A 24,289-nucleotide genomic window follows, 5' to 3' on the forward strand; every position below is an offset into this window, starting at 1 on the left:
TGGGGGGGTGCGTTTACACCGTTCCGCGTGCGATAAAATTGATAAAGCGGTTTTATTCTTCGGGTCAGTATGCTTACAGAGATACCTTATTTAGGTCATTTTTTTATGTTTTGTCGGTTTTATGCAATGAAAACTATTTTATATAAAAAATAATTATTTTTGCATCACTTTATTCTGCGAGCTATAACTTTTTAATTTTTTTGCGGATGATGCTGTGGGCAGCTCGTTTTTTGCGGGACAAGATGACATTTTCAGCGGTACCATGGACATTTATATGCGTCTTTTTGATCGCGCGTTATTACACTTTTTGTTTGACGGTATGATAATAAATCATTATTTTTTGCTTCGTTTTTTATTTTTATTTTTTAAGGAGTTCGCTAAAGGGGTTAACTAATGGGACAGTTTTATAGGGAGGGTCGTTACGGACGTGGCGATACCTAATATGTGTACTTTTATTGTTTTGTTTTTTTTTATTTCTAAAAAATGGATTTATTTGGGGGAATATTTTTTTTTTTTTCTAATTTATGTGGCGATTTTTTTAAATTTATTTTAACACTTTTTTTTATTTTTTTTTTTACTTTATTAAATAGTCCCAGGTGGGACATCACTGTCCTGTGACAGATCGCTGATCTGTCACATCACAGATCACTGTGACAGATCAGCAATCTGTCACAGGCACTGCAGAAGGCTTCCTCATGCCTGCGCTTTGCAGGCACTGAGGAAGCCAGCTTCCTGCAGGCCCCCGAAGGACCACCTTTGCCATCTTGGATTAGGGGGCCTGCAGGAAAGGAACACCCGGCAGCAGCGCTACACATTGGGCTGCCGTGGGGGGCTCAGGGAAGCACGGAGGGAGCCCCCTCCCTGCCGATGCTTCCCTTTAACTCCCGGTACACCGCGATCATGTTTGATCGCGGTGTGCAAGGGGTTAACGTGTCAGGGGCGGTCCGTGACCGCCCCTGACACATTGTCCCGGGTGTCAGCTGTGATAATCAGCTGACACCCGGCCGCGATCAGCAGCGCTCACCACGTGGGCGCCGCTGATCGCGGTAGACGTACTATCCCGTCCATGGGCATAGGGGCCCGGGCCCCATGGACGGGATAGTACGTCTCATGTCAGGAAGGGGTTAAAAATCGTGTACTGAACGCCCCCCATGCATTCCTATGGCATTCCGCACATGCTGTGCTAACGCTGCGCTTTTTTCCGCGGCGGAATCGCATCGCGGAAATAATCGCAGCATGCTCATTCTTTTGTGCGGAATCGCAAAGAATTTCCGCGATTCCGCACCCATAGGAGTGCATGAGAATCGCTTACTTCCCGCATGTGGCTATGCCCACCATGCGGGAAGTTAAGCGTCTCATGTGCGGTTGGTACCCACGGTGTGGAGGAGAGGAGACTGTCCTCCAGGCCCTGGGTACCATACCCCTGTAAAAAAAAGAATAAAAAATAAAAAATCGGGGTATATTTACCTTCCGGCGTCCCGCGCTGCATTCCCGGCCTAAGCGTTCCCAGTAATACCTTGCGGCACGGTCCAGTGATGACGTAGTCTCGCGTGACTCTAGCGGTCTCGCGAGATCGCTATAGTAACGCGAGACCAACGTCATCACAGGTCTCGCAAGGCATCGCTGGGAACGCTGAGGCCGGGAATGCAGGGCGGGACGCCGGAAGGTAAATATACCCCGATTTTTTTTATCATTTTTAACATTCTATCTTTTACTATTGATGCCGCATAGGCGGCCTCAATAGTAAAAAGCTGGTCACACTTGTCAAACACTATGTTTGACGAGTGTGACCAACCTGTCAATCACTTTCCAAGCGATGCTTCAAATCGCTTGGAAAGTGCTTGAGAAAATCGCGGCAAAATCGCGAACAGAATCGCGGTGAAATCGCGCGGAAAAAAAACGCACGATTTCTGGGAAGGAGTCCGGTTTTCAGTGTGCGTTTTAACACGCATCGTGGGCACATAGCCTTAACGTAAGTCATAAACTCACCCTCCGGCGCCATCACCGTTTTTCAGCACTGCTGCAGTCCTGTGGCGCCATCCTGTGAGCACAGCTTCTGACTGGCCAGAAGTCAGAAGATCCGTCACAAGCTCTCAGTGTAATTTTATGACAGCCAGAACGAGGACCGTACGAGGATCTCATAGACTTACACTGATTAGTGACCTGTGGCTCGCTCCATGAAACAACAGAACAGCCGACAGATCACAAACTTCAGAAGAAGGGCTGGGGCGGCGTCAAAAACATGAAAATAACGGGAGGTGAGTGTCAGACAGGGGACTTGGATTTCCAGCACCACTCCAATGGTGAAAAACAAGCGCTGAACTGGTGCTTTAGGCTGTGTGCACACGTTGCGGATTCTGCTGCGTTTCCGCAGCGTTTTTGCCGCTGCGGAAACGCAGCAGTTCCGCTGACCAAGTACAGTACAATGAAACCCTATGGGTTTTCAAAAACATTGTGCTCACGGTGCGGTTTTTTCCGCGCGGTTTTGCTGCGGTTTTCAAACCGCAGCATGTCAATTGTTTGTGCGGTTTCCACAGCGGTTTCACACCTTTAACATAGTAGAGGTGTGAAACCGCAGGGCAAAACCGCAGACCAAACCGCAGGAAAACCGCAGGTCACTTTACCTGCGGTTTTACCTGCGTTTCTGCGCGGAAAAAACTGCAGCGGAATCCGCAACGTGTGCACATAGCCTTAAAGCGCCGGGAGTAAAGGCAGAGACCAGTGACATCACCTGCGGGGGCGGCGCTAGTCCTCCTGCACGCTGGGTATAGCGACAACGCTCTGCTGCCGGCTTATTACTATTCATCTACACAGGCAACAGACTGGACGCCGTGCTCATCATACAGGGCACTGGGGTAGAATGCACCCGGGGGGAGACACTGCACAAGGGAGACACTTAGGGACACCACAGCCCCTGAAACGAGAGTCACTGATGATGCTTTGTTCAGGGAGGGGGCAGATGCTGTAACAAGGATCACACAGCCTCTTCTCCCCTGAGGATGCTTCATGCACTGGGGATACTCAAACGAATCATCATCAGACAGGAGGTAGAGAAAAAAATATACTGGCAATTAGATAGTGTAGTTAGAGAATGGTAGGAAACTTTTAAAGCAAGTATATTAGAAAATAGATTGGATTATGGGACTAAACAGATAGGGAAACCTAACTTTCCTTCGGACCACCACTTTAAATACCCCAACTTGCCTGCTAAAAGGAACTGCCACCACTGGAGATCTCTTGCTGAAACTTGCTCCCTTTTTCTTGTCTCTTTTTCCCATACACCCCAATGATGATGGCTTTCCTCTGAGGGTGTCCTTTCTTCTCCTCCTGCTCACTAACAACTAACCACCAGTCAGGAACTAACACACAGGTCCCTATTACTCCTCTCCAACTATGATCAGGCCCTACAATTAACCCTGTCACCCCTATGATCAGGCCCTACAATTAACCGTCACCCCTGAATATGGTCTGGCCATACAATTAACCCTATCACCCGTGACTAACAGGACCTGCAGCCTGCAGGAGGATAAAAAGTACAGCAATACACTTTCTACACATTGAAACAACAGGGGTCTTCAGAGGGGGTGTTAGCCATCTTCTCCACCTTTACACCTTCAGATGGCTTTTAAGACTGGTGTATGAAGGGCTAGTCATGATACTTTCCTCATTATGTATAAGACTACTGTATAAGGGCTCATTCAGATATCAGCATGAGAAAAATGAACCGATTATTCTGATCAGAGTTAGAATAGAGTGTTGTCTGAGTGTCAACAGTTTCTCTTGTACATGGAGAAAAAAAAAACAACTTTCTCCACCTTTTCCTTTATGACAGATCATGAAAATCGGACCTCGATCGGATGTCATGTGTGGTCTAATTTTTTCATGGATCTTATAGACTTGCATTGCCACTTTTGATCTGACACTGGGATCAAAATCGAACACGTCTGCGTCATTTTCGGCAGACCACTCAATCCGAGGAAAAAATTAAACATGTACACAGCCCCATAGAATAACAGCTAGTGCTCGTATGAGAACATCGGACATGTGAACAAGCCCCAAGGCGGTGTATTCAGGTTGCAGCTGAACTGAAATCACATGCTGTGGAGATCACCGTGGTATTTAAGGAGATGCTGTGATCAGGTTACTGCTGTCCCATCTGTGAGCTGCATGATGTAGGGACAGAGACCCTGAGTCCAGAGCTGTGTTACTTGCTCAGCTTCTGCTGTAGTGTTGAGAAATTCTGTTTTATCTGCTACAGATCTGCTAGCTCTCTCAATGATGCGCTCTATAACACACCACTGATTGGCAGCTTTCTGTGTACACTGTGCATAGGCAGAAAGCTGCCTGATGCTTATCTCCTTTGCATGATCCTGCTGACAGCGGAGGGTTTGGGTGACTGTATGTGTATAGAGGCCTTTATTAAAACACGGCTGGAATTAGGGTCACTACCCACAGACCCTGCACCATTCCTCTATAAGAACCCCATTCACATTGCTAGTGAGGCCGCAGCAGTCGAAGACACCTGTAGATGACACACACAACCTAACCAGGCAAAAAAAGAAACAATAACAGGAGTCCTCGGCTCCGCCCCCCGGCCGTCATCCAGCCCTCCGCAGCCTATGAGAATCCGCACATTGCCTACCCATTCACGGGCAGCGGTTTCAGAGCCACTTCCGGGTGTGCCTCGCATTGCATGCTGGATGTTGTATTTCCCCGGCTGCACAGTTCATAGCGTACAGCCGCTCTTAAAACTACAATAACCGTGATGCTTAGGCCGTAGAATGGGCGTAGTTTGGTAAAAGGGGCAGTTACGTCTGTCAACGGCTCCGACACAGAAGGGGCGGAGCTGCAGCTGGCGGCGAACGGGGGTAGTGCTTCCGCATTGGAGACCGTTGCTGGTGGAAGGGCCGCTGGAGGATGAGCCAGCGGTGAGCGGTGTGTAGCCATGTCTCAGCAGCCTCCTCAGTCCCCGGCGCAGGCGCAGCAGAGGAGGAGAGATCGCCGCATCTTTTCAGGGACCTGTCCGGAGCCGAAGTGCAGGGCCCGGCTCTTCTTCCCGGCTCAGGGCTCAGCCAGTATCGAGTGCACCGACTGCGGCCAGAGACATGACCAGAAGCAGCTGCTGGAGGTGGAGGAGGTGACGGAGCCGGACGTGGTGCTCCACAACTTGCTGAGGAACGCCCTGCTCGGGGTGGCGGGGACCCCACGGAGGAACACGGACATGGTGAAAGTCATGGGGCTGTCCAACTACCACTGCAAGCTGCTGGCCCCCATCCTGGCCCGCTACGGGATGGACAAGCAGACGGGCAAGGCCAAGCTGCTGCGGGACATGAACCAGGGCGACGTGTTCGACTGCTCCCTGCTGGGGGACCGGGCCTTCCTGATCGAGCCGGAGCATGTGGACACGGTGGGCTACGGGAAGGACCGCTCCGGTAGCCTGCTCTACCTGCACGACACGCTGGAGGACATCAAGAGGGCCAACTGCAACCTGGAGTGCTTCATCCCGGTGCACGTGGATGGCGATGGGCACTGCCTGGTGCACGCCGTGTCCCGGGCGCTGGTGGGCAGGGAGCTCTTCTGGCACGCGTTGCGGGAGAATCTGAAGAAACACCTGAAAGAAAACCTGGACAGATACAAAGCCCTCTTCCATGACTTCATCGACGTGGCCGAGTGGGAAGACATCATTAACGAGTGTGACCCGTGGTTCGTTCCCCCGGAAGGTGTCCCTCTAGGCTTACGTAACATTCACATATTCGGGCTCGCCAACGTCCTTCATCGCCCCATCATACTGCTCGACTCTCTGAGCGGTATGCGGAGTTCTGGGGATTATTCGGCGACTTTCCTTCCTGGATTAATCCCGGTGGAAAATTGCAAAGGCAAAGACGGGCATCTGAATAAGCCGATCTGCATCGCCTGGAGCAGTTCCGGGCGCAATCATTACATCCCGTTGGTTGGTATTAAAGGGGGGCCTTTGCCAAAATTACCCTTGAAATTGCTCCCCAAAGCTTGGGGGGTGCCACAGGATTTGATCCGAAAATATGTGAGGTTGGAGGAGGATGGGAGTTGTGTTATTGGAGGAGACAGAAGTCTACAAGACAAGTATCTGCTGCGACTGGTTGCTGCTATGGAGGAGGTGTTCATGGACAAGCACGGTATCCACCCTAGTTTGGTAGCTGACGTGCACCAATATTTCTATAGACGGACTGGAGTCATTGGCATCCAACCTGAAGAAGTCACCGCTGCCGCTAAAAAGGCAGTGCTGGAAAATCGCCTTCACAAATGCCTCATATGTGGGGCACTATCAGAACTGCTGGTTCCTCCAGAGTGGCTGGCACCGGGTGGCAAGCTATATAACTTGGCCAAGACGACACATGGCCATTTGAAGCCGGATAAGAATTACAGCTTTCCCCTAAATAACATAGTTTGCTCTTACGATGCCGTAAATGATATTTTAGTACCTGACTTTACCTTGAGCAATTTAACCAGTTGCAATTGGTGCCGGGGAAACTCCGTGCGCAGAGTGAGGAGCGATTCGTCAATTGTTTATCTGGATGGAGACAGAACTAATACTAAGTCTTACGGGGGCAAATGTGGTTGTGGCTTCAAACATTACTGGGATGGTAAGGAATATGACAACTTGCCTGAAGCCTTCCCTATAACACTAGAGTGGGCCGGAAGAGTCGTGCGTGAAACAGTCTACTGGTTCCAGTATGAAAGTGACACCGGTCTGAATAGTAATGTCTACGATGTTGCAATGAAACTAGTCACTAAGCACTTTCCAGGGGAGTTTGGCAGCGAAATTCTTGTACAGAAGGTGGTGAATACAATATTACACCAGACGGCCAAGAAGAATCCTGATGACTACACCCCTGTATCTATAGATGGGGCTCACGTTCAACGAGTGGAAGATATCAAACCAGACCAGTACTCAGACTCCCAGTTACCAACAAAAATCATTCTTACTGGCCAAAAGGCCAAAACTTTGCACAAAGAAGAGTTAAGCATGAGCAAAACCGAAAGGAAAATTCAGCAGAGCATTTCAGAACAAGCGTCTGTAATGCAAAAACGCAAATCCGACAAGATTAAACAGGAACAGAAAGGACAAGTAAGATCGTCCTCTCCTGGCACAGTCAGAGATGGTCCTTCATCAGGGCCTTCAACCCCCACTAGAACGCCTTACTCCCCAACCTCCTCCAAAGAAAAGAAAATCCGCATAACCACCAATGATGGACGCCAAGCGATGCTTACCCTCAAGTTCTCCACAACATTCTCTGAGCTTCAGGAAGGAATAGATAAAGAGTTAGATATCCCTCCTTACTTACAGTGTATTCGCTATGGATTTCCTCCGAAGGAGCTTCTACCACCAAAGGATGGCATGGCGAATGAACCTGTGCCTCTACAACATGGCGACCGAGTGACTGTAGAAATTTTAAAGGCCAAAGAAAAAGCTGTCCAGCATATGTCTGCTCACTCGGACCATTCTGTCACAGAGGAAGATTCGACTGTGTCTGTGAAGTCTGTTTCTAAGGAGCTGCAAGACCAGATTGATAAGGAGATGTACTCCTTGTGTTTGCTGGCAACCCTTATGGGTAAGGAAATGTCCCTTTTTCTTGCATGACTTGCCACTTTTCACACTCTTTTAATGTTTAGGTAATAACGTACTGGACATATGTTAGATGCACACTGTTAAGTCTCCCCACTGCCATCACCTGACTTGCTCCTTCTGTTCTCTGGCTTTAGATCAGATCATCTGCCGATAACATCCTTAGTTTCTTAATGAGTACAAGGTTTCGCTTCTTGACTTTATTTGGATCATGCATTTCCTCTTACTTTGTTTTAGGAGAGAGGATCTTCTTTTGAGTTTCCAAATGAAGTATACGTTGGTGAGCAATTTATTAAGAGTTGCAATTTTTTTTGGTATTAAAAAGTTGTCCAATACTTGAACAACTTCTCATACCCCTCACTTGGCCCTCATAAAATAACGCTTATACTCGCCTACCGCGTCGGTACTCCGTCTCCCGGGGCTCCCGTACTGTTGTGACTCGTGACGCTGGCGCTCAATTAGTGCCGGCGTCAATGTCCTCTCTCGAATTGAGCAAGGAGTGGAAGTCCAAGATCAGTTGCAGCCCGTACTTTCTCTTGCTGTTCGATTTGTCCTGAGACGGCGGACAGTGATGCTGCTAGTGCTGATTGGGCTCCGGGCTCGCGTGTCACAACTGCAGCATCGGAGACTGCGAGTGCCGGCACCCCGAGAACGGTGCCGACACGAGAGGGGAGTATAGACTTTACTATTTCATGGGGGCCAAACATTTAGATGAAGGGGTTGTCCTAGTAATGGATAACCCATTTATTATAAAGCCTGCAGGTAAAAAACGTTACTAATTTATTAAAGAAGCACCTCCATGAAACATCTTATAGTTTAAACCCGTGTAAATGTAGTGTAGGTTCGGTGAATTACTTACTGACTGCTGTCTTCTCTAGTATCCAGGGCCGCTCCATTGTTCTTCTGGGTCATGTCACTTCAATTCTGACTTGCCCGATCACACCGAGGTTTGTGTGTGAGCTTGAATTCACTTTTACAATGCAACAATGGAGTCTCGTTCCGACACTTCGTAGACGAACAAACCCTAGTGTGATCTGACAAGTCGGAATAGAAGTCGCATGACCTAGAATTGGACTGGAGTGGTGCTGGAAATCGGAAAAGATGGTGATTGCGGAGTAGACCATGACTGTACTGTTCATATGTCACAGGACCACTGAAGCCTGTGATTCTTTGCCTACTGCAGTGGCCTGGGCTCAGTCTATGATGGTGAAAGAAGGCGAGTACACCTACCTTTTTTGGGTTGCAGTGGCCGGTTGCCATTCTCCAACTATCTATTTTAAGATTTATAAATTTGCCCCGATGGACACACACAGAGGTACAGTACAAGTATGAGTCCTCAGTCTTGTAAGGGGCCCGTGCCCCTCTGTGTCCATCACATTCACCAAACACATTTTTAACACCTGGCAGCAAATTGTAAAGGATCTCATTGAATGAATAAGCAGAGCACCTGGTACAAACGGTTCAGAAAATTGTACAAAGCCATTATTGACCTATGTACACTTACCACTGATAGCTGAATGAGCAAAATGCGATAGTTTCTGCGGTCCCTAAAATTGTCAACAATATTCACGTGGCATAGAGACCGAACAATCGTATTAAAGCACCCTCCAGTGTTTGTGCTCCTCCCATCTTCTTGCAATGCCGACCTCCTGTTGCTTCATGGTCCCCGGCATCACGCTCCTGCGCAGGCGTACTTATCTGCCCTGTTGAGAGTAGAGCAAAGTACTGCAGAGCGCAGGCGCTGGGCCTCTCTGACCTTTCCCGGTGCCTGCGCACTACAGTACTTTGCTTTGCTCTGCTCTCAACAGGGCAGATAAGTACGCCTGCGCAGGAGCGCAGATGGGAGGCGCCGGACCCGGGCCTGCAACACCCATTGGACCGGACCGCCCGCGGATGACTATAATAAAACTTATTTTACTTATCTTGCAGGTTGGAGCGGGGGCTTATCTACAGCATTTTAGAATGCTTTATATCAGCCCTGAAGAGCGGTGGCCGCATCTTATAGCGGCCAAAACAGGTGACAGGTTCCCTTTAATATCTAGGAGGAATAATGAAGGAACAACAAAATTGAGATCAAAGACAATGCTCCAGGATTGTGTCATGAAGAGTTTTTGGCTGAGACGTCTGCAGGCACTCTATATGATGGCAGAATCATGACATTGTGCAATGTATACACTCACAGTTCCCCTGTATTCTTGTTGGACAGTCACGTGACTATATGTGATTTGCATACTTGTGGTCAAATGCCAACTAGACTCATCTGACTTGTCAATAGAAGAGAACTGTGTAGTGTAGAAGTCTAGTTGGCATGTGACTACATATAGTATTTAAATCCTATACATAAGGTTACGTGACTGTCCAACCACACGTGGAATACAGGAAAATCGTGACAGTGTGTGCATTATACAAAGTAGCGATTCGCGTGACTACAGACTTCTCGATATTGCATAGACAACCCCTTTAAATATGTAAAAGTGAAAACATCGAAAACGGCAAGAATATTTTCATAGTGACACTTGTAATTTGTATTCTAAAAATGTACGGTACCTACCTGTAGGGTGAGGGTGAGCGTGCAGATCAGCAGTGGATTTTCCAGGTAGAAAATCTTTATTTCAGTAGCAGCACTGTACAAAATCTCCTCTGCTCTCTGTGGAAATATCACAGCTGATGAATCCTGTGGTCAGATACTTGTATAGTCATGTGTGAGAAGACCCCCCTCTAAGGTGATGGCCAGATCCTGTGTTAAGGAGCCAATTGCAGGGGTTCTTCTACAGCCAGGGAGCTGGTGTGATGAAGCTCTAAATGTCGCCATAGGTGGCAGAGAACGACGGCGGTCTTCCTGAGTGAGAGCTGATCGTCTCCTGCTCTCCGGTCCTAAAAAGTTGTTAGGTATTGATGGGGGTAGATGATCCCTACTATATCGGTGCAGTTCTGTCCGTCTAAACTCCAAAACAATGGTCTTGGGTCTTCTGTATGAGTACTGTGCCATTCAGTTGCTGGTGGTCTCCATCAGTCCTTTAGATGGGTCAATCCAGGTCGTTACATGACTGATGACTGCCATTTTGCTACATGGGGGCCAATTGGTGTTTACTTACTGGCTCGATTAGACAGGCTGATGAATTATTGTTTTGCTCATTCGCAGGTATGTTGGAACGAGCTTTCCTACAAACGCTTGTTCCCCAATTATTGGGGCTTGTATAAACGAGAGACATCCGATGGGCAGGGATTTGGCAGTGGGTCGCCTGGTCTGGCAGTTGCCGCCTATCCCATGGAAACTTGGTAACTTATGACCGCAATGCCTCTTTAATGGGTTGTTCAGGATTACAAAGGTTTTCTGGAGATTGTTTTTCTCCTCTTTTCTACCATCGGGATAAATAGAATTTTCACAAGATGCACATAGTCAAATGTTCTTTGCATATAGATAATTTGTGTGCCTGGAACAAGGAGCACCTGATGACAGGTGATATAAAGTCACACCGCCGAGATCACATGGGGTCACTGCACGCTACTCTCTTCTATCATTGCCAAATCTGCAGCATAAATCCACCCGAAATTCTGTGACATTTGGGAATTTAACATACTGCAGCTTCTCCCTAAAATCTGTAAAAAATGCAAGTTTCTGTACAGCAAATATAGCAGATCTGAACGGCGAGCAACTGTTAACCCCTTCATGCCTTGCAACCTACTATAACAGAGCAGAAGGATGGTGAGTGTGAGGTTCTGTAATATTACCCAGTGATGATTCCAGCACGGGAGCTGTCTGCAGCCATGCCAGTTATATATTTCCACTGTTAGCCCAGATCTGAAATCTGGTTGCCACCAGCAAATATTTGAATATTTTTTTGTGTGTGAGTATATAATCATAAATGGAAAACTTTTGTCCTCAGTTGTACATGTAGATTTACTGTTGAAATCTGAAATCCTACTTTTTTTGTGTATGTTAAGTTTCCAGATACCGTAAGTGATCACAGCATTTTTTATAATTAAAGAATTATTCCCAGCACTGAAAACTTTAAAGGGAATCTGTCAGCAGAATTCTGCATTGTAATCTGAGAGCAGCATAGTGTAGGGGCAGAGAGCCTGATTTCAGGATTGTCACTTACTGGGCTGTGTTTTTAATAAAATCAGGAGATTATCACTAAAGGACTGTGTCTGGTGCCTCCTTGTCAACTGCTCTGTGTAACCCGCTCCGACCACCGCTTAGCAGCTTTCTGTCAATATTCAATGTACACAGAAAGCTGCCAATCAGAGGGGAGGGCGGGTTATACAGATCTCAGCATTAGAGAACTGCTAGAATCAGTTTTCACTGCTGCACAATTTTTATCCTCTTAATATATTACAGTCATTATCTTATATAGCACTGTATACTTGAGAATTAGTTGGACGGAAAGGCAAAATGAGTAATTTTCTCTTTTCCATTAGATCTATGATGTGATTATAAACTGACTAACTGAATTCTTCTAAGCTCTATGTAGAAACAGGAGGTCAGTTTTCCCTGTATGAGTCATCAGTCACTGCAAAAGTCCCTGGCAGAGGGAGGAGGCAGCAGCTGGGTCAGGAGTTGAAAAGAGAAATGATAAATGCAGGGGAAAGAGAATAATTATCTGGGTAGAAAGGCAAAATGAGCAATTGTAAGTGCACAGTGCTGTATAATATGATGATTGCAATATATTAAGAGGATAACAACTGTGATGGCAGGAGGAGGAGGGCCTCTTTATATACATAAGATTTTCAGCATCAGTCTCTTGCTGTAAATGTACCTGTGGATCTCCTTAAATAACATGAAGTAAGAGCTTCCCCCTCCCCACCAAAAAAATAAATACAAAAGTACTAAATATAATATCAGTTCATAATGTACCCCACAGTGCAATGTTCTGGCTCATACGCCGGTCCCCAATGTCGGCCCACCAGGTGTCTGTTGTTTTTTCTAGATGTGCAGCCCTGGATCCTGTGGCATATTAGGGTTCACAGTACAGGGAAGGTGCTGGTCAGTCGCTATAAGTGGAGCACGGCCTGGGCCTCCCGAGTTTGTATATAAGGTGACGGCTGCACACGGTGCTGGGGTGTAACCGTGGAGGCTTGGCTATAGCGGATGACGCTTTATCACGTGTACAGTCTATCTGCTCCGACTTATTACGTGAGCATGATGTTGGGATGCGATTAGTAGTTTGTGACTCACGTTGGTGACAGCTTCGTCTTGATAAACTATTTCTTTAATTTTCTTTTTAGTTTCCTTTCTGATTTTCACCGCTGTATTAGCATAGCTAGCTGCATTTCCTAAGAATGGGAGAAGGCTGCTCATGTAGTATTACACGGGGCCATCAGATAAGTTGGCGATCTGCCGGCCCCCTCCCTGCTCCGCTGACATCCTTTGGCACTAATTGGGCAGTCCCTTATTTCCATGTCCATTAGGATCCCCAGGATGCCTTGGCAGCTTGATGCCTTCTTTATCTGATCACCATAATGTGCATTATCCGCTTTCATAGTTTCTCTATTATTGCAGTAAATCATGTTACCTTCTTGCAGTCGGGGTACGGAGCAGATCACTAGTGATGGCAGATGCAGATTGTGATTCTTTTTCTCCTTTGTCTACTTTGTGACTCTGTAATTCCTTTTTATGTTACACTAATGGAGGTGATACTGTGGAAAACGGCTTAATTATGGTGTTTTATGGCCTCCTGGAGGGGCAGGAAGTTCATAGCATCACAATCCTTCTGGGTAATTGCCCAGCCTCAGATGATGAATGGCAGAATGATATATTATGGATGATGCTTGTCATCGGCCTCTATTTCTTGTTGATAAGTACGAGAGGGTGTCATTTTTGAGTTTTTCTGACTTTTCTGAATTTGTGTGCATTTTGTCTTCCAGGAGAAGATGTTTGGTCCTATGCTAAAGGCCTCCCTCATCTGTTTCAGCAGGGTGGCGTCTTTTACAACATCATGAAGAAAAACATGGGTGAGACCTTGTTAAAGGGATTTTATCCCCTGACTGTGTTTATTCCTGAGCATGCAAAAATCATGTATGATGTACTGACCACCGGCCTGAGCTTGGATCAGCAGATGGCACCACAGTTCGTTTCCCCTGTTAATTGCTGTCCTATGAATTTTTTTTCCAAATACATATAAAAAAAAAGTGACACTTTGTAGCACATGCCACTTTCCTAGATTCCAGTGCAAATAAGTTTTATAAGTAACTTGTCTTATAACCTTTGTAATTAACAAGAAAAACAATAATGAGGCTCCTCTATAAAAATGGATGCCGAGAATTTTTGACTCGCTTATCTAGCACCATTAATTCTGCAGTGCTTTGCAGACATCACTGGCCCCATCGGGGCTCACAATCTAAATTCCATATCAATATGTCTTTTGAGTGTGGGAGGAAACTAATATTGTCCTTGATGGGATTTGAACCCAGGGCTGCAGAGTAACAGTGCTTATCCACTGAGCCACCGTGATTTAGGAATTTAGTATCTGTCAGAGTAAGCATAATGTCTGCATCTTCTATTCCAGTGTATCTAGTCTTCTAGGTTTTTTTTTTTTTCTTTCATTTTACTGATTAAAGTATTAGGAAAGGAACATTTTGTAGCATGTTGTTTTTTTGTGTTTTAATGTTAAAAGTAAGCATCAAGGATATATTAGTCTGGAACCTGCCATCATCTCTCGCCCTTCTAATCCTTTTACGTCTGTTTATTAAAATATGGGTATAGTAGGAGATCATCTACTTATTAATGTCCGTTCAATCCAATATTGCTTTTAAAGAGTTATTACCAACTATTGCTATATAGGGCTGGTTCAGTTTAATAGTTCTCCCTATTGTGACTCAAAAATAGTTTGATCAGTAGGTTCTGCACAAAGAAAATATACTGTAATTACTCTTTTATCTGTTGTTGTGTTCCTCAAAAAGATCCAGATGTATCCATGAGGGAGACCAGGACACTGAGTTGTAATAAATGGGTATGTTACAGAGTTCATGGTGACTCAGGAAGGGTTTTGCTCTACTAGATTTTATCTAAAGTGAAATTGCACTTTTTAAAGAATGTCCAAAGTTTGTATTCGTGCTGTTCCGTGTACTGACACCACCACCAATTGCTGAAAAGGAGCAGAAGCGCTACTCTCCTCTGAGGCTGACGCATGGCTCAGTAGAAAGTTTGACTTGGCTATTGTCTTGGAAGAGATCTGTGCTTAGCTGAGAACATCTTGCTAATTAATAGGAACTCATAAGCTGGTACACACTGATCAAAACTTCTGACATGTCAAAGGTTTTCAAAAAGTTTGAGTTAAGTAAAAACTTTTTGTAGACCTTACCGATATTGAGTATGTACAAATGAAGACTTCATGATGATTTTAGTTTAAAAAAAAAAAAAAAAAAAAAAATTTATATATATTTTTTGTTTCTGTTTTTAGGAGTAGTTGGTGGAAAACACTGCACATTTCCATACCTACCTAACAAAACCTTTGTTTACAATGCGGCTGAAGACCGGCTAGAACTGTGTGTGGACGCAGCAGGTCATTTTCCCATTGGCCCTGAGGTAGAAGAACTGGTGAAAGAGGCGATGACTCAAGTGCGTTCTGAGGCATCTTCTAGGAGCAGAGAGTCTAGTCCTTCACATGGACTGATGAAGCTTGGCAGTGGTGGGGTGGTGAAGAAAAAGTCCGAGCATCACAATGTCACAGTCTTTCAAGGCAAAGGGCACTCTTTAGGAACGTCCTCCACAAGTCCGGAACATAACCAGAGAACCAGAGCTACGGCTAAGTCCAGCTCCACTCCCAGCCTCAATAGCACTGCGACGTATTCTGATTCCTCGTCATTTATGTCAACATCCAACGATGGAGAGCTTATCAGAGTAGCTCCTGGAGTAGTCACTATGAGAGATGGTCGGCAACTTGACCCCAATTTAATTGAGGCCCAGCGTAAAAAATTGCAAGAAATGGTGTCTTCCATTCAGGCTTCTATGGATAAGCATTTACGGGATCAAAATGCAGAACCATTAACAGGATCTGATGCTTTGCCTCGTAAAGGAGAAATGCTTACCTCAAAGCCTACGGGCAGCCCTTCTAAGGGGAATGTCGACACGACTATAGCGCCTGCTAGTAATATTGGGGGCTCTATAGCAACATCGATATCTGTTAGACCTAAAGTTCAGTCTGCAGTTTCTACAGATGATCCAGAAGAAATGGACAGCCAGGACACAGAAGTAGCCCATGTAGCTGAGCCTATGGATCATTCATGATTAGCAAGGGGTTTGTTCGCGAGGAGCGTGCATAAATAAATATATATATATATATATATATATATATGTGTGTGTGTGTAAAAACATGGCTGGGCCACCGTTTGGAATAGTCCTTTAAAGAAATCTTGTACATTCAAAAGTATATTAAACACCTTTTCGCTGCATGAAAATGTGTGTAATTTGGGGGAATAAAAGCTTTTCGATGGTTATTTTAGCTTTTAAAGGATTGAAAAAAATCTGTAAAATGAAGGGTCTGTGCTTTTTTCGATGATCATGCTGCCATTAATGTTGATGGGAATGTCCACTGCTGATACGCACAGTGTGAATGTGATAGTGACGGGCTATAAAAGTGGTACTTTGTTGAGTTGCCATCACTTCCCTGTGAGGTTGCCTCCATATTAAAGAATCTACCGCCATTGTGGAAGGAGGATTTTAGAGCCCTGAGATTAGCTGTATGTGCTTTACTGCCTTTGTAGCACCAACTTCTGAGAACATAGTTTTGTCTTGAGCGTTTAGTAGTTAGCGCATTGTTATACGTGCAGTAATCTGGCTGTGCGCGAGTGAGTAAAGATTTATGTCATAGAGTAAAAATAAACCTAATGAATCACATCTTCAAAGCTTGAATCACAATCCAGAGTGCCTCAGTTAGCTCACGAGGGCCTTTACCGAAAACCCAAGCTTCTGCTGACCAAAGTGAATGCGTCTAGAGACCTTTTTGGGACAGAATTATTGTGGTAAAAGGTTTTTGTAAGTTTTATTTTTTTTTTGTGTGGATTGGAAAAGTTCATGTGTTTTTTTTCCAGCTCTTATTGTTGGTATAATTCTTGTAGATGATAGAATAAGAAATGTAACCTCACTAGACATTTCCTTTAGTCACTGTAGGGTATGAGGCAAATGGGTCATTGCTAAAAATGATCAGTGGCTTTGGAGACCAACTACATGGCTTGAATACGTGCAACAAAGATTTAGTACATTTTGAGCTTTAAGTATGAAATTCAGTAGGCTTTTTCGTCCGAGTAAGGGAGTTACGCTGTGTGCTTACTTGGGGTTGAGCTGTGGCCTCGGACACATGCCAGTGGCAACTGCCTGAGATGCCCGGTCTAATTTTTCATCAAATACAATCAAATCTAGCTAATGATCAATGACACAATTTCTTTTCTTTTTCGTCATTAGTTTCACTATATGGCTGATCTACTGATCGGACAACCTCTTCTTAAATACTCTCCTCCTGCAGCGGCGCAATTCCAGCGACGTCGTCACAGGGTCTCTTGTGTTTGTGTGACATAATTATCATCGGCTGATAATGAGTGGTTTCACTCACACCTCTCTTAAACGAACCTCAGATGTCTCTGATGGCAGTGAGAACAACAGCCCATTAGTGGCCACTGATTTGCTGCGATGTTCACGTGGCGTAACAACGTTGCCTGAGCACCGGGAGACTTGGCGCCAACAATGCTAGAGCAGGTTGGGACGATCTTTTCCATTGGGGAGCAAAGTACATAGCAGGGGTTGTCCAAACCCTTTAATGAGAATATTCTCCTATAGCTGTTGGCTAAATGCTCATTTGGATGTTGGCTCTTCTCCCCATACAGATGCTTGGACCCAGCAGCAGGTTTGAACAACGTTAGTCTGTTGTGTATGGATATCTCTAGGCTTTCTCCTGCTTAATGCACTTTTGTGGGGGGTGAGTTTTGGGGGTTTTCTGTCACTGACTGTAAAAAGAGAGTATTAAATAAAACCATCACTTGATGGAGCTGTCATTCTGTCTAGTGTTTGGCATCTGTCTAATATGTATTTGCTACAGTTATGGATGTGCATTTCAGAGCTATAGAGATACCTGTCGACGTCTCCCCTATTCTCGTTTGATAGATATGTGGGGGGGGATTAATTGTAGCAATACTCAGACCTCCGGTGCTTCACCTGAAACGCAGATGTCTAAGATGAGCGAGTTCTGATTGTGGAACACACAGAGGTCTGCGTTTTATGGCCCATAATACGGACACTACTTTAAATATTTTTTAGTAGCTTTTATACATGAATGCTGCAGGTTGGATTTTTAGGACTAGATTTAGGTAGGCCCTTTGCGGGCAAGTATTGGTTATTTGTATCATGAGCCAATTCTGTCGGGCGACTTCAAAACGCTCCATGTTTTCTTATGTTGCTACAAATAGGCGTCTTTTTTTAGAACTGCTAAAAGTTCCCACTACTCATGGTTCTTTAGGTTAGGGCTTAAATTTCTTAGACTGGGTTCACATTGCGTTATGGTCCTGCGTTTAACGCATCCGTTACATAGTGGCACTTATGCTATGTAACGGATGCGTTAATGCACCCATTGCCCGCCAGTCTTGTAACGCATCCTAACGCATGCCAAATCCGGCATGCATTAGCGATGATGCCTTACTTTGTGACGCACCCGCGAACGCGGTCTACCGCGTTTTCGTGTGCGTTGGGTCTAACGCACAGCGAACGGACATGTTCGTTATGCATAGACCTGTATGGCTAACGCATGGTAACAAAATGCTACCATGTGTTAGGGCATACGTTAGCGCTAAGGGCACAAAACATGTCAAAAATGACATCAGCGTTAGCGCATCCGTTTAACGGATCCGTTAAACGGATGCCCCTAACGCAATGTGAACCTAGCCTTATCAAAGATCAACTATTTAGAGCAATGTTCCTCAACTCCAGTCCTCACAGCCCACCAACAAATCATGTTTTTCTTAGTATTGCACAAGGGAAAGAATTAATACTTGCACAATACTAAGGAAATCCTGATCTGTCGTTGGGCTTTGAGGACAGGAGTTAAACACCAACTTGGAGCAAGCGCTCACTAATTTAACATCAACTGTCAAAAAGGTGTCAATATGTTTTAGTCTAAATTTTTATCTAAAGGATTGCTTGTTGGATGAAATTTTAAAGGTGTTTACCACTTTTAGAAAAGTGTCCCTAAACGAATTGGATACCAGTAAAAAAATAAATACAAATAGTGCTTGACCTCCCTGGGAAAAGCGCAGACTTCCCTCCACTGCTTCTGTCCTTTTGCTGCAGTGATAACGTCACATCGACAGCTCGTACCACTGCAGGCAATCCCTGAGCTCAGCAGCTCATGCATTCTACAATGTCAGAGCCACTGAGCTCAGTGATTAGCTGCAGCAGTGACTTGTACTGTTGACGTGACATCACCATTGCAGCCAAACGACTGGTTTTCATCGGCTTTATTTTTTGTACATCAGTGTAGTTGATGCACAAAGAACACATCCTTTATACATTTTGCACGTATAGTGTTTTTTTTTCCCTCCTGACCTCCATTTTTCTGCCTCCTCCCAGATCTACAGCTCAATACAGCCGGCGTAGTGGTAAGTCAAAACCATGCTGCCTCTGATTTTTGTGTGCCGAGGAATGGACACAGGCTGGTGGGATGTGGGGGTCGCTGTAACCCACTTCATTGGTTTTTATTAGTTGTCGCAGCTAATATTTTACTCTTAGCGTCTTTCTTAAAACAAGTTACTAGTGGATATAAAATGTAAAAAAAATCTGTATTTTTTGTTAGGCTTTTGGTAAGGCCAGTTTCACATGTCTGTGTATGAAATGCGCTTTCAGCATCATACATGGGTCTCCTGACCTGAACTCTTACGCCTCATAGGTATATACAAGGCTGTTGGGTTTCGGTCAGGAGACTCTCGGCCGGTATGGAAATTGTGTCCTGTGTATGGATCACAAATCAGACTCTTGAAACTGATTTTATGGCATGGTGTTTCATCTAGAATAGCATATTATTGAAGTGTTGAAGGGTGGCAGATATTTTTAGGAAATCTGTTTGATTTGGATTTTAACTAGATCCCATCAATTACTTTAGATTATAGTTGTTTTTTTTATCAATGTAACAATGTTAAAGACAATTATAGGTATAAACGTCACAGGAAATATTCTTGAAGCATAAGCTCTGTTTTTTTTCCAGCTTCTCAAATCCATTCCGTAATTACAATTCAGAGAACCTACAGTTACGTTCCTGAAATGCTTCACATTCCCCGTCAATGCAAGTAATGAAAATAAATTGTATTGGAATTGAATTTTCGGGTCTGCTTAGATTAGTTCCTCTTATTGGCACCAGTTTGTTGGCTCTGTGTTAATATAGTTAATGGATATTTTCATCCTCATATTATGAAATTATATGTTGGTTCTCTGAGGATGCCTACGTTCTGACGAAGGCTTTGGATTGTGCCATGAATGCAGCGTTTAGTAGAAGTCGGATAGCTAAATATCGTCTTTAACAAGAATTGTTTTAAAGGAATAGTTTGACGATCCATCTACAAGGAATGTCCTATCATGTCTACTAGATACGACCAGAAGTGTCAGGTAGCTTTCTCTAGAACAGGGATCCATCATGCAGCACCATGACTGATGTGGCTAAGACATACAGTATGTCCTGGATGGGAATTACTCTTCAAGCTTTCCACCATTATTTTAGTATTGTATTCTGACATTGAGATCAGAAGTCGATGTTACAAGCCCTCCTGTCAGAAGAACTTCTGTGCCTGCCGGACAACCCTCCATGCCTGTGATACTGCACTACAGGGTTGTCATAATGATGCTGTGTTTTTAAAGTAACTTTTACTTTCTCTTCCTACACTTTATCTGTGCTAAGAATAAGCTTTGATCTTCCTGCTGCTCCTTGAAGTTGAATGTTGCCTTGCACATGTGAATTACCATGTGCACTTTGGCTTTTGGCTCTGTTCACGCCACTTTTTTGATGTACATGTGTCGGATTAGTTAGGAGCAGTTGATGGCGTATAGAGGGACGTGCCCATACATTTTCCTTTTCACAATGTACTATGTTCATCTTTACGTGAGCGAACCTGTTGGGATAAGGTGTTATCTGATCACGCTTGGGTGCTAACCGAGTGTCTTCAGCATGCTCGAATATGTTCGAGTCCTCGTGGCTTTTAGACAGGCGTAACGCATGCAGGGATTGCCTGTATTTCAGATATTTGGAACGCTCTCTGCTACGCAGGTCAATGAGCCCATGAACATCCGAGTGAGGTCCAATTTCTACCTACAGAATGAAGAAGATGGAGACCTTTATTTTTCCAACCTTATCTGAAAAAATCAGATCCTACTACGCTCACACTCTGATTAGAGGAGCAGCGTAATCTGATTCTCTAGGATGAGAGCAGATCCGGTGGTGCGCCACTAGCCTTAGTCGGAGTCATTGGCACACGTGTAATTACTGGGGAAGGCGAATAGTTGAAGCATGCTTAATTTCTTCAGACATTGCCTTTCAATGAGCCTTAATTTCCATGTGCCACTTAATATTTGGGTATTGTCGCCTGAGAAAGTGTAAGTGTGTATATGTTCAGACACATATAGGGGTTTCAGAGTTATGGTACCAAGTTTGCAGTATCCACAGGATGAGATCGCTGGGTCTGACCACTGAAATCCTCACCATTTACAGGAACGGGGTCCCGAATCTCCTGATTAAATGGAGCATGAGCCTACAGGTTGAGCGTTGCCATCTTGGTACAATACCTTTCTGGGCCTTGTGAGACCTGCAGTGATATAGGCTGGAGTGACATTATTGCTGCCAATAATACATGTACAATTTCTTTTAGTAATTCTTCTGGGGTAATCATGGTGTGGAGAACGCTGGATCCGCGTATGATTATTATGCATTTATTGCAGAATATCAGATGTGAAAGTAGCAAAAGCATAGATCAATGGAACTCAATGAGTCTACACTTTTTTGATGTGGATTTTTCCAGCTTTTTTTGTGTATAGGGGACGTTTTGTTTCCAAAGTTAGATTTGGAGGTTTTTGCGGTTTTTTTTTTTTTTGTTTGTTTTTTAGCAGAAACACCTGATGAATTGACTTGTTCTTTACAGAGACAAAATAGCATCTCGTTGATGCTAATATGGGCACAAAAATGCACCCGTAGTATACTCATGTGAAGCGATCCAAGTCCTAGACCTGTCCAGTCCATTCACAAATGTCTCCTTGTAAAGATGCTGTAGAGAAGAGAAGGCAATTCACATATAGTATGTTGTGATGAAGGGATTGTGGAGGGGGCCGCCTCATCAAAGCACTTTAATGGACAAGCACATCATAGACCTTGAGCTTTAGTATTCGCACATCCAGCACTTCATATTAAGTCACTGTGGCCAGGCAATGTGCTATAGGAGCTTACTGAACTGCATGCTAAGAGATGGGAACTTTGTGGAAAAAAAAAAATTCAAATAAATATATTGGATATGCCATGAATATATAGTAGATATGGAGCCCATCTATAGGATCTGTGTGGCTGAGAGCAGTGCCCAGACTCATGCCGCGGTCAGTGGAGAGGTGGTCGGCATTCACAAGTCCTATGTTTGGGAACTCTCATCTGTATCTACTATTCATTTGTGGCTTATCTTGTGGACATGTAAAAGATGGGAATTATTCTTTAAATCAATGTCACCAGTGTCAGGTTTGTAGATAGCAGGACCCCTATGTTGTATGTTCTCCATCTCACTTTGTATGTAGGGAATATTTAATACATTGAGGCAAGGAAATAGATTTATTCATATAGGGTTGGATTTTTCCCCCTCGTCTGATACCACATTGATCACCTGTCCACCAGTCATACTACTGTATAAGTAGTGCCGGCGAGGAGCGGAGCACCTGAAGGCCACACCTTGGTTGCTTTTGGTCAGTCGCTCTACTGGGGTTACGAGTCTTCTCCAGTTTAATAAGATAGATGGTGACTGTAATGTGATTTTATTTTTTTTTGGTTGGGGGGGATGTTCTAAATTAATGTCCATGTTGACTGTCTGTGACTGGAAACATTTTCCAAAATGAATCCAGATCGAGGCCTTGTTTAGCATGTCAATGGACACATCTGAGCTACACGCAGCAACAGTATAAACCTCCTTCACCCCTTAGTGGGAGTCTCTCGGCACAAAATAACCAGTCCAACAAAACACAAGTACTCTATACCCTTGGAGTCGCCTGAGCTTGGTTTCCCTGGTCATTCTGTGCTACCAGACTGCTAGCTTTTACCTAATGATACACTGTAACAAATCTGTCAGCCATTGGATCAAGCTGGTTGTGTTTCCAGTCATTGATCAGAGTCTGAGTTCTTGAAATTAGAACCTTCCTCTCCTCTATAACTTTCCATTGTGATGATCACAATGACCGCTGTCCCATGAGTTGCCTCTGCACCTTCTGTGGGTTTTTTATACAGTTCTATGACCTGGTTTCTTACGGAGTAGAGAGTAAATCCGCACATAAGATATTGACTACAGAGCGTGAAATGTAGATAATTGCCTCCATTGCGGTGTCAGACGCACATGAGTATATAGGATGGGGACATTGCAGTGTTTGTGCCGCCGTGTTTTAGGATCCAGATGAAGGGGTCTTACTGTGAGTAAATTATACAGACCTATATTGCCTCAGATTAGCGTAGAGCTGTACATAATGTGGGAGAGAAAATGCTTTCCGCCATTGGAAGGTTTGTACATTATTGTTGTACGGTCGTTATTTTTTATTTCTTATAAGGAGCACTTTAGAAGGGAAAATCAGAATAAAATGTGTAGATAAACTCCTGTACATTTATAGAAAGACTTTTTGGAGGAGTTGGCTCTCCACATAGGATATTAAGCATTTTTGTTGCACTGGCTTTTTCTTCAGCCATCGATTTTGTTTGGTGATTGCTGTGTTACCTGATTTTTTTTTTTTTTTTGTAATGTAACAATAGTGTATTATAATGGTATATAGTGTACTATATTACACTGACTGTACAGTATTTCAAGTTGGATTGCTCTATTAAACAATGTTAAGTCTAAAGGCGAGCGCTCCGTGTCTGTTATTCACCATGGTGCACGTCATTTATATGCCTAGTATGTAGCCGCATAGCGCCGGTATTGGAAACTTTTTTGTCTTCCTCTACAGGATAATAACGCTATGTCCTGCACCTTTATTCATCATTTGTCATATGTACTGCCTATCCACTTGTATAGTGCTGCAAAAGAGAGTAAGAGCAAGACCCCCTCCAGTTACCATATACTGTACTTGTAATAGTAGGGAATCTGCCACCCCCCACGATCACCCATTTCATCCAGAAGTATTGTTGGGAGCGGTGCCGCTTTGGTTGATAAAATAGATCTTTTATTCACAAATGAAAAAGCTATTTATATCGCAGTATTATACGACTGTATAAAACACCGTGACACATAATATCAAAACATATATCATTGTATACACACACACACACACACATATACAATACTGGGCAAAAGTTTTCGACCGGTGTGGAAAAATTGAGCAACGTAAGAATGCTAAATGGAAAATCTAAAATCAATATTCAGTGTGATCGTCCTTTGTCATCAAAACCTCCATTCTTCAATGTGCACTTTCCACATGGTCAGGGATTTTGTAGGATTATAGTCTGGTGTATGAGTAAAGGTACTGTCACACTTAGCGAT

General features: G+C 44.3%; 1 protein-coding gene across 1 annotated transcript; it reads left to right on the forward strand.

The window, feature by feature from the left end:
* Positions 1 to 4,696: 4,696 nt before the first annotated feature.
* Positions 4,697 to 23,651, forward strand: VCPIP1 (valosin containing protein interacting protein 1). Its single transcript, XM_073583895.1, has 3 exons — positions 4,697 to 7,589; positions 13,472 to 13,558; positions 15,007 to 23,651. The coding sequence occupies exons 1-3, from the start codon at positions 4,946 to 4,948 to the stop codon at positions 15,831 to 15,833; spliced, it is 3,558 nt and encodes a 1,185-aa protein (XP_073439996.1). The 5' UTR covers positions 4,697 to 4,945; the 3' UTR covers positions 15,834 to 23,651.
* The last annotated feature ends 638 nt before the right edge of the window (positions 23,652 to 24,289 follow it).

Source organism: Dendrobates tinctorius, unplaced genomic scaffold, assembly GCF_039654945.1.
Source record: "Dendrobates tinctorius isolate UK_male_01 unplaced genomic scaffold, ASM3965494v1 ptg000082l, whole genome shotgun sequence".
Lineage (NCBI taxonomy): Eukaryota > Metazoa > Chordata > Amphibia > Anura > Dendrobatidae > Dendrobates > Dendrobates tinctorius.

Coding starts and splice junctions, on each gene's coding strand:
- VCPIP1 (XM_073583895.1), top strand. CDS start 4,946: ATGTCTCAGCAGCCTCCTCAGTCCCCGGCGCAGGCGCAGCAGAGGAGG. Junction 7,590..13,471: donor TTTGCTGGCAACCCTTATGG/GTAAGGAAATGT, acceptor TTTGTCTTCCAG/GAGAAGATGTTTGGTCCTAT. Junction 13,559..15,006: donor CATCATGAAGAAAAACATGG/GTGAGACCTTGT, acceptor TTCTGTTTTTAG/GAGTAGTTGGTGGAAAACAC.